The 10,600-nt window shown below is 51.0% G+C and overlaps 4 protein-coding genes across 4 annotated transcripts, besides 8 other annotated features; all 4 read right to left on the bottom strand.

Moving 5' to 3' along the window:
- Tc00.1047053503721.39 (heat shock 70 kDa protein, putative) lies at window positions 1–670 on the bottom strand (the record flags this gene model as incomplete). Its single annotated transcript, XM_801367.1, has 1 exon — window positions 1–670. A coding segment is annotated over one exon (670 nt), but the record flags the coding sequence as incomplete, so codon positions are not given.
- Window positions 1–10,600: a sequence feature (heterozygous, non-Esmeraldo-like haplotype).
- Window positions 987–6,134, bottom strand: Tc00.1047053503721.30 (hypothetical protein, conserved; the record flags this gene model as incomplete). The annotated part of the gene is made up of 1 exon (XM_801366.1): window positions 987–6,134. The coding sequence occupies one exon, from the start codon at window positions 6,132–6,134 to the stop codon at window positions 987–989; it is 5,148 nt and encodes a 1,715-aa protein (XP_806459.1).
- Window positions 3,048–3,071: a microsatellite.
- Window positions 6,455–6,478: a microsatellite.
- Window positions 6,597–6,618: a sequence feature (AT_rich).
- Window positions 6,723–8,807, bottom strand: Tc00.1047053503721.20 (hypothetical protein, conserved; the record flags this gene model as incomplete). Its single annotated transcript, XM_801365.1, has 1 exon — window positions 6,723–8,807. One exon carries the CDS (start codon window positions 8,805–8,807, stop codon window positions 6,723–6,725), a length of 2,085 nt encoding a protein of 694 aa, XP_806458.1.
- Window positions 7,004–7,028: a microsatellite.
- Window positions 8,816–8,858: a microsatellite.
- Window positions 9,237–9,268: a sequence feature (AT_rich).
- Window positions 9,495–9,515: a sequence feature (AT_rich).
- Window positions 9,528–10,600, bottom strand: Tc00.1047053503721.10 (hypothetical protein, conserved; the record flags this gene model as incomplete). The annotated part of the gene is made up of 1 exon (XM_801364.1): window positions 9,528–10,600. A coding segment is annotated over one exon (1,073 nt), but the record flags the coding sequence as incomplete, so codon positions are not given.

Here is a 10,600-nt window from a genome sequence, read left to right as displayed (position 1 = left end):
CACCTGCCGTCGCCTTCACCTCAAAGATGCCACCGTCGATCGTCAGCAGCGTGACATCAAACGTGCCGCCGCCAAGATCAAAGATGAGAACCACCTTTTCCCCCTTGTCCGCCTTCTTGTCCATGCCGTACGCAATGGCGGCAGCTGTCGGCTCATTGATAATGCGCAGCACCTCCATCCCCGCGATCGTGCCGGCATCCTTCGTCGCCTGCCGCTGGGAGTCGTTGAAGTACGCGGGCACCGTGATGACTGCCCGAGAAACTTTCTCGCCCAGGTACGACTCCGCAATCTCCTTCATCTTTGACAGCACCATGGCGCTAATTTCCTCAGGGAAGAATGTCTTTGTCTCGCCCTGGTAATCCACCCGAACCACCGGCTTGCCCTCCTTCACGGTCACCTTGAAGGGCCAGTGCTTCATGTCCGACTGCAGATCAGGATCATCAAACTTACGGCCAATCATGCGCTTCGCGTCGAAGACGGTGTTTGTCGGGTTCATCGCAACCTGGTTCTTCGCGGCATCGCCGACAAGACGCTCCGTCTCTGTGAACGCCACGTACGACGGCGTTGTGCGGTTGCCCTGATCGTTCGCAATGATCTCAACCTGGTCGTTCTTAAAGACACCAACGCACGAGTAAGTTGTGCCGAGATCGATTCCAATAGCAGTGGACATCCGATCTGTCTTTCCCCTTATATTCTTAGTGTGTATTTACGTGTGTTTTTGTTCGTGTGCACTCCACCCAAACTGCAACCTTTAGGGTCGTGCCTCAAGCTGCGTAATGTTTCCCTTCTGCAAGGAATAAAAGAAGGCGATGATGGCAATGGCAATGACACCGGCGATTAGAAAGAAAAGAAAAAAAAACACAAGATAAAAACATGGTAAAACATATTTAAAAAACACCCAACCACAGACAATAAAGTGGCCAAGGACACACACACACACATACACTGCCATCATCAAAAAGTAGTCTTGGAGAGGCATGCGACTTTTAAGAAGGAACCTCCACAACACACAGGGGTGCCTTCCGCCGTTTCTGAATCACCAGAGTTACCCAATCTGAAGAAAAGACACGAACCACTTCTACAAACGGCATGCCACATTCAACGTTATTTTCACTGTCCCTCGTGTCCACTCGCAGGGGAGGTCCTAACACTGGAAAAAGTGCAGGGCGAGGAAGAGACCTAGTGACTGGCCACATCGTCAAACCGTTTCCCCGTACATCACTCCCTTTCACCTCATTCCCTGCTCTTGTGGATTCCCACGCTGGACATTGCGTCCGATTTTCACCCTGCTTGCGTTGTCTCCTTGCAAAAGCCTTTTTCTTCGCCTCCGTAAAGGATGCCTGCGCGTGACTAAATACCTCCACAATTTCCCGCAACCAACTCCTCGCCGTATTTTTCTGCAAGAAGCCATCAAGCAGGAGAATAAGCTCCTTCGCAGGCTTTGGGTGGGGCTTTGTCATGTCATCGTGCTTATCAAACTCGCCATTGCTGAATTCCTCCTCTTGGCCTCGGATCCGCGACAAAACAAATTCAAGTAGTGCCGCGGGAGACGATACGGATGTGGGTTCTGCCATCGGCGTGACGGAGCGGCGAGTGAGTGGCATTTTGGCGTCTTCTTGGGACGATAATTTGTCACCTACGATACCGGCTGGTTCTGCTTCCTGATCGGCCAAGAAGCAAGTTGCCCACGTCACCACACCGCCGCCTGCTTCCAGGACGGTTCGCATTGAACGCGCCCGCGCTAGACCAACCGCAGTGTTTGGAAAAACAAGAACAAACCAGTTGCCATCAAAAAGACGAGTTCCAGTCGCTTGTCGCTGCTGACGACGGCTCTTACACTGCTGTGCGAGCTGGAGACTGCTACGGGGCGACCCAGGCGCTAAAAGCTCCGGGCACCACTCGTACACGGATAAGTCACGTAGTGGAAGAAAACATTGACGCGACTCACAGTCCTGCAACGCCTTCGGTGTCACCACCCACAGTCCAGCAGCAATGGCCGCAAGAACGCTTTCTCGCTGCGTAAGTTGGTGTGTCACAAGGACATCCGCATCTCTAACAGAAGGCCCGACAAGTTGCAAATGAGTGAAAACAGCTGCCGTGTTCTTCTGACGTGGAAGGTGTTGCTGCCGGAAATTCCCAGGAACGTCACACACGCCATTTGGACTGCTGTTGCTTCCCTCGCTGTTAAAGAACGTGCTACCATTGACCGCAGCTTCACTGAGTCTTACGCAGGATGCTATGAGCCGTTCTCTGTCCGGCATGTCATGGACAATATGAACCCGTAATGCGGCACTAGCATGTGAAAACCGCGATGATAAGGAGTCACCTAAATCGTTAGGTACCAACACAGGTGGTGGCGTGGTCGAATGGTGTGGGCCGGCGCAACTGTTGCTGCTTGCCTCGGGGTCCCATTGTTGCGGCATTGCCACCGCCAATGGAACGTTTTTGCCTTCACCATGAAGATATCCAGGCCGCATCCGGGAACCTGCAACTGCAACAACATCATCATTGCTACCATTACTGGTCACATCATCCTCAGTCCCAAGTATGGCTGTTCCACGGATCGGGGTGCAAGCATGCTTTTCAACTGTCGGAAACTCCAATTTTTGCGGTGGAGTTGCTGCAACGCACCTTTCTTCCGTATCGGCTTCCTCGGAAGGGTCTCGCTCCTCCGTGTGCATTGATTCGCCCACCAACACGACGGCGGGTGAAATTGTGCGGGGCACACTGACGCGTTGTCGTCGAGGTGTCCGCAATGTCGATCGTGGACAACTCTGCCTTGGTACACTGGCGCTGGATTCATTCAGCAGATCCTTCTGCGGACGCAGACGTATTGGCGTGGCAGTAGGCGTTGAAAAATCAAATTGGTAACCGGCGCCTGCCTGTGGCGATAACGCCATGCCTGTAATTGTGTTGGTCCTTGTAGAGCTTTCAAATGGAAGCAATGTTATGTCGGCGGAGGCGGCGCGTCGACTCGGCGACAGAGGAGGTGTTGCGGCAGAGCCTGCCACCACACTTCTTCCTTCGTACCGCTGCTGTTGTGACATTTGTTGTTGTTGTTGCTGTTGTTGCGCCACCGTCAGGGTGAATGACGCCTCGTCGAGGAAGACACCCCATGCCAAACTGGCGTGCAACCACTCCACGCCAACCAATGAGACCCGCCCCTTGACAACGTGTTCCACAAGATCCTCTGGTAACTGATCCTGCAGTGCATGAGGCCACTCGGAGCCGCGCAAAAGTAATTCCTCTCTTTCCCGTTCTTCGGTTTCCTCTGTCTTGAACCATGGGGAATAGCCATATACAGTGGCTTCAGGTAGAAGCTCAGATTCCAACACGGACGCAATGTCGATAACCACAACGTGGGTAACTGTTTCTGGCAGCAACACCACCGTGCTGTGACCGCCCAACTCGCAGACTGCTGCCGTAAGGCAACTTACCATTACACGCCGCAGTGCGGTAGCAGCCGCGCTCACCTCGTCCTTCATGGCACAAAGAAAAAAAATGGAAATACCGGTAAGTGGTGCCTTCTCGTGCCGACGTGGTCCAAGCCACGGAGAAACGCTTAAAGGCTTCCCTGATTCACTGCGCCGTCGCCGTCGTGCGAGTCGCTCCGCCTCAGTGGGCAACGGGCTACTGAAAAGAAAACAACTCCCTGGATGTAGCATATGCCCAGCTGCCAAGCAACACAAGATGTAATCCTGAGTCACAGCGGGGAGGTAACGCAGTGGATGTCGCTGCGGCATCGTTCCTCGTCGAATTTCACTTTTAAGAAGGCACTCAGCGGGGCGTTGGTCTCCGTGTGGCACAACGTACAGCGCAAAGGTGGGGTGATGCGTAGTTACATCCGAAGAAGATTGTTTGCGACCGTGGTTTCCATCCATAGCCGTAGACACCCGCAATGGCGCCTCCTCGGCTTCACCATCTTCAGTTTGCATAAGATAAAGTCGCTTGCGTAGGACGCTGTACCGCCGTACAAACCCTATAAGCTCAGTTTCTACCAATTGATTCTCGTCAGATGCCGCATTGGTGCCGATTTGAGTTAGTAGTCTAACCCAATCGTCCTTACTCTTCTTCAGCCACGCTCCTTTGCCGTGCTTGATGAGTGCACGCACAACAGCCAAGTCGATGCGAGAGAATTCCTTTTCCACAAAACAAAACAAAGAAGAGAAGAGCGGAGTCAAACCCCCGTCGATAGTTTCCGCTGCATTGTCTAGAAGAGCCAAAAGATTTTTCACTCGATGATCTGCAAGACGAATTTCAGCTTCGTATTGTTGCTGCACGGTATTCACGGCTTCTGGCACGTCCTTCGCATTGGATGTTGGATTGTAGGCACTTCGACTCTGTTCTTGCAAAGCGTGCAGCGCCTTCCTTTTCCTCAGCCGAGATGAAGGAGGCGCTACCGGCTCGTTTCCCTGCTGCCCATCTGGCGGTGGCGGTGGTGCCTCAAAGTTTGAGACCGTAGAGGGAATCCGCAGGTGGTACTTCTCTGTAGGCGGCATTTCACGCAAAGGAAGCGATGCAGGAAAAAAGGGAATATGCGAATTCTCCATGGCGCCCGGTGTGTGTTGAAACATCATGCGCTGATAACAAGAGTGAAGCCATTCCACACCCACAACGCGTTCAATGGGTATACCGTAATTGAGAGCCAAGTGATCCCGTAACCGGGCCAGCAACTGACCCCGTTCGTGATGAAGATGCTGGAGTAAAGGCCGTGGCGGTCCTTTCTTCTCATCCACTGCACTAACGTCCCCTAAATACTCCTGAATAAACGCGCTTCCCACCACCACAACGTCGGTCCAGGGCGTGACAACAGGAGTACGCATAAAGCGACAATGTAGAATCATGTGTACACAGTCTACCGACTCTCGTGTTGTGCATCCCAGCAATGTAACCTGTACGAACGGATGACCGGAAGTGAAGATAGTGTTACTGAAGAAAGCATCATCACTCCTGGATGCCTCTACGGATGAGCTTCGCACGGTGCAACGACGGGGGCATGATGGTGGTACAGGGACCGCTGCGTCACCTGATATCAAACCTAACGGTTCATCCTTCCGCACACAAGATGGGCCCAAAACCTTCTCTTCGTGCTTCGTTTGGATGGACTTCTCCTCATTTTCAATAGTCTTTCGTTCCCCGTGATGGCCATCATTCTGCAGAGCATCCGGCACCTGAATCGTGGATTCATCGTTCCCTTGTATTATCCGCACCCTCTTGCTTCGCGGACCACCATCGCCATCGTATGGAGCATTCATCTCACCTATTTCACGGGGTCGCTTTTCCAAATGGCTGAAATCACTTTGCCCCTTCACGAGATCCTCCTCAGCCTCCTCGACTGCTTTGGCCGCACCACCCTCCGTACTACCGTCATTCCGCTGCGTGTGAAGGACAAGTCCACCTGCGACGGAAATGGGCAGCGCACAGAGCCGTGCAATGGTATCAAAGTCCGCCCGGGCCGCGACACTGTCGCACTTCATGTTCACCCCATTGCTGCTACTCAACGCCGCCATGGCCAGAAAGCGGGGATACTCCACAACAGGAATTTCTGTAGCCCACGCAAAACGAATCTTCTCTGGAAGGACAGGCGGCGGCCCATCTCCATGCGGCCCTGTCGAAGGACGTCCGCGCATACGTTGCTGCTGTTGTTGCCGCCATCGCTTCATCCAACCAGGCGGAACAAAAAGCATTGACGTACAAGCCGTGAGTGTACGATCAAAGACCCCTCCGTTTTGTTCAATGATGGTGCTAAGCGCCTTCTCCTCTTCCGCCGTCATTTGTGTTGAGCAGAACGTATAACCAAAGAGGGACGGAACCTTTGCATCTGCAAAGGAAAGGCGTCCATGAGACTCAAGCCATCGTGGCGATACCACGGGGATGCCATGCTGCTCCGCCACCAAACGCTTCCGCGTAAGACCTTGCCTTGCAACAAGAACAGAGGTGCGCCTCGTAATGTCTGCCTGTACCACGGCACCCAACGATTCACAAAGCATTCGCATTGCCTGCAACGACCATGCCTTTGCCCCTCCTTCCTTCCCTTCTTTTGTTGTCCTTGCGGAGTTATCATCATTGTCGTCTTCGTTCTCTTCATCGTCACAAAAGCCAGAAAAACACACATAACGGCCTGCAAGTGCCATGACTTTTTCCTTTTTTCTTCTCTTCTCTCTGTGTAAATAAAATATATGCCCTTTTGTTATGTGCGTTTGTGCTTGACAGCAGTCAGCACATGCGCAAAACCGGGTGGGAAAAGTCCACAGGAACTCTCCCTCTCTTACCCCCCCGTCTCCCCTGCCGTTTGCCTCTTTTTTTTTTTTTTTTTACTTATCACGTGCCATTACGTCATACATCAAAAAGAGAAGTACGGTCCCCAAACAGTCCACACACACACAAAAAAAAAAAAATTTGACGGGTCAAAATGAAAAACAATCGTTTTTTAGCCAAAGAGTGGCTGAACAGCCAAAAACAACAACAACAACAACAAAAAAGTAAGACAAACGGCAATAAAAATTAATCAAATAAAACAAATATATACAAACTCACATACAGCACGAAAAAAAAAAAAAAACAAATATAAAGCTCAAAACGAAAATAAGGAAAGGAAATATATATATATTTATAAAACTGCTTTTTGAGGCAAAACAAACATAATAGTACCTTTAAAAGTAGAAAATACATGATGTAAATAAAAGGCGTTTTTTTTTCTTTTGTCAATAAGACTGCCTTCACTAAGATGCGGTTCTTGGGATGTAAACGTCGCCGTCTTCTTCATCCTCTTCCGCAACATACTGAGGAGGCCGCTGTTGGCTTCTACTTTGGGGCTGTATGTTGGAGCTCAGCGCTCTCGTCCTATCGAATTCGTTCCATGGCGCTCTTTCAATGTGTGCACGCTGCGATTCGGGAATTATGGCATCCTGTGAAATTGTGGTTTCTCCCGTGTGGTGGAATATACGGTTGTTAATGTGAACATCTTCGTGGGGCTCTTCCTCCTCCGTCTCCGTGCTCGTCACATCATCATCATCATCAACATCATCGCTGAGGTTCGCAGGGGAGTAAGTTCCTCCCTGATTGCGCCGCTCCTCCCTTCTCGTTGACGTTCCCACAGTTATTGTGGAGGTGGTCCTACTCGCCGCGTTGGTATCATTCGTGGCATGGGTATTATTATTATTGTTGTTGTTACTGTCGTCAGGGTAGCGGGAACGGTTGACCAGTGCACGAAACTCCTCAAGACGTCGGATGTGTTGTTTATCCGTCTCTTCCTTCATAAGCAGTCGTTCCTTGTTCTCCGCCTCGTCGCCGCCGCGGGCCCACGCCATAACAAGTCGCCGCTCATCTGCAAACACGGGGCGATCGTCTAAATGCAGCAAACCCGGGCAGCGCGCCAGCACCATCTTGCGGTACCGTGGCAGAGACCGCACGAGTGGGTTGCCCGACAACTTCAGCGACCGCAGCCGTGGCAGCCGCTCCATGATAAGCAGCACCGCCTCCCCGTTGCTCAGTTGATTGTTGCTGAGGTCTAGCACGGTGAGGTTCTTGAAGCACAGAAGCTGCACAATGTCGGCTGCGTCGGCGAGGTAGTTGGCGGAGAGGTTGAGGCTGCGGATGGAGCTGCAGGGGTTGCGACACATGGATGGCACGTCATCGGAAAGTTTGCCGTTTTCCGCAATTTCCAAAGGCTCATGCGGGCAAAAGTCAGCGTAGGCACTGAGCCGCTGCCGCCACATTTCCAAGTCAAAATGCGGTGCATCGCCTTCCCTTTCCACCACTACAGCCCTCCCCTCCACGTTATCCACCCCTTGCACAATGGTTGTCGTTGACGTCTCCTCTAAAGGTGACGCTGGCAGTGTGGAATCTGGCCCCGCGTTGCTTTCATTAATTTTATTATCATTGGTATTATTATTCTCTTCAGCAGCACAACTAGGTCGATGGTTCCTTTGCATCGTCCGCTTCCATCGGGCATCACGCGCACAAACCTCATTCTGCATACTCTTTGAGTTCGCCATGAGGGCTTGCGCCTTTTCCCGTAGCGCCGTCTCAAAGTGTGCCACCCTTGCACAGAAGGTTGCACAGTTTGCTCGCACAGAGTGGATGCAGTTGTTTGAAAGGTTAACGGTATCTAATCGTTGGAATCCGCTGAGATCTGGCATCTCCCGCAGGGCATTGTTGTGTAAGAATAACTGTCGAAGTGTGGGATAAAGTGATTGAAATACATCTTTGCTCTCTTCAATGTTAGTGGCGGTTGGTGGGACAGGCGTCACCGGATTGCCTCCCGCTCCATCAGCTGCAATAATAGGAGACGCAATGGTGTGACGATCATCACCACCATCATTAGCAGCTGCATCAGCAGTAGCTTCATCATGAGCAGCGGCACTGAAAGGCTTATTGGCATGTGCGGTAACGTTGACTTGCTCTTCATCTGCAAGAACGCTGACTTGTGGTGGTGGTGATGCCCAATCTCCACAACAGTCCACATGTTTGGCTTTACAACTTTCCAGTTGAGCACTCTTAGAGAAGCCGGCATTGGCAGTTAACATCGGTGCCAGTTCTTCTACACTAACTTCCGATTGCGGTTTTATTTTCCGACGTGGCATACTGTCTCTACCACATGAGATATGAGTCAATGCATTGCCCTCTAACCATAACACCTTGACGTCCGTGTAAGGATCAAACGCGTCCTCTTCTATACTATCAAATCCTTTATGATGAAGATAGAGCTTCTCATTACATATGGGGTTACGGTAGTAACCCAACTGTACGCATATTTTTTTGATCGCCTCTGTTGTAATGGTTGTCGAGGCTGATATGTGATCCATGATTCGTTTCTCTCTCTCTCTCTCTCTCTTTTTTTTTCTCTCTCTCCCTCTGTGTGTGTTTGTTTGAATGTTTTGTTTCCTCTTTTTTACTCCTTCTCCTTTCCCTCTCACTCTCACGGTATGTGTCGTATCAGTGGTACCCGACATGTGCGCACATGATGATGGGGGAGGAGGGGTGGAGATGAAAGCACACACACAAAAAAAAGAACAGGAAACAACAAAAGGGTAATGGTAGGGGAGGAAGAAAGAGAATTATACGTACATACACGCAGGGTGCAAGACCATGCACCACATGGATAGTCTCACATCATTTGCCTCCTCCCTGTCAACTCTCTTTTTCCCGCTCATCCCCTCCTCCTCCTCCTCTGTTTGTCACACAGCATTAAATGGCCCGTCGATCGCTGCCGCCGTCAAAATCTCATGTGCTCCATTATAAAATAAATAAATAAAAGAAAATAAATCAACCACATGTGGCACTCACAACGGGAGGAATAATAATCAAAGACAAAAGAAAACCAATCAAACATAATAATATTAATAATCATAGAGGTAAGCGGGGGGCATTCCATTTGAACCGCTTCTCTTTTTCTCTCTTTGTTTTTTTATTATTTTCATTCCCACGGCATCGCCAATTCCTCCAGACATCTCAACGTCCTTCCCTACACATGTAAAAATACACCATCTCTCTTTTTTTAATTATTTTATTTTGCTCTCCTGCATTCATTGGCCATCTCGCTTTCGCTGTTGCTGCTGTTGATTGTAGTCCCGTAGGGAATTCATCAATGTATCCATCGTTTGTCTGTTGGCACCCTTGTACGCTTGTCCATACACGATAAATGTCTCGGCAATTACTCGCAGTGCGTCACGACGACGTTCACGCTCCTCAACCGGCAGCTGTGGGTCAAGAAGAGTAGCCGTTGCTATCCACCACGCCGTGGATTCAAGTTCCTCAACGGATGTGTACCACGCCAGATCCACCATGGCTGCAGAGTCTTTAAATGTATGCTGTCGAATGCGGCCCAAAGAACGCCACTTGTCCAATTTTCGCCGGGCACGATGTGGGGCGATGACCTTCAGAAATAATTCAAGTCTCTGTAACGAATTCATTGCCTCACTATACCGGACGACACGCATGTACTCTTGTCCCACCGCAGCCAACACCTCCTTGGCAAGGCCTGTGTTGAGAAGCCGTTGCAAACGCTTCTTTACTTCCGTGAGACCGGCCCCATTGTTATTACTACTGCCGCTGTTCTCCCTGCTCTTCTGAAGAGGCTCTATGTATGATGTGAGAAGCTCATCACGACAACGCTCGAGCATGCGCTGCCGGCACACAGCCAGCTCTTCCTGCGTCCAGTCAAGGCCATCCACGACACGCTGGGAGAAGTTGCCTGTCTTCACATCGCCCACGATGGCGTGTAGGGCGTCACCGCCAAAGAGCGCCCGAACAGCGTCTCTTTTCTTTTCCCCAAGGTCCTCCACAACACTCGTGCCTCCAATGTCATATTTTCGCCGCCTCTCCGCGTTACCTAGCACACGATATGCCTTTGTAACCGCGTCAAAGTGAGAAGCCGCGGATTTACTCGGGTTTTTATCCGGATGCACCTCCAACACAAGGCGATTGTATGCCTCTTTGATTTCTCGCGGTGTGGCGTCCCGTTCGACACCCAAAACGGCGTAATAGTCGTTTTCATTCATTCCCCTGCCGCTCTTTGAGCGGTCATACGTGACACCGCGCTTCTCATTCCGTCGGCGACGTGACTCACGCTTCATCGCCCGCTCCCGCAGTTTTTCTT

Source organism: Trypanosoma cruzi, genomic scaffold (assembly GCF_000209065.1).
Source record: "Trypanosoma cruzi strain CL Brener 1047053517085 genomic scaffold, whole genome shotgun sequence".
Taxonomy (NCBI): domain Eukaryota; phylum Euglenozoa; class Kinetoplastea; order Trypanosomatida; family Trypanosomatidae; genus Trypanosoma; species Trypanosoma cruzi.
The sequence above is the reverse complement of the archived record's forward strand: the minus strand, read 5'-3'. Positions and strand labels throughout refer to the sequence as shown.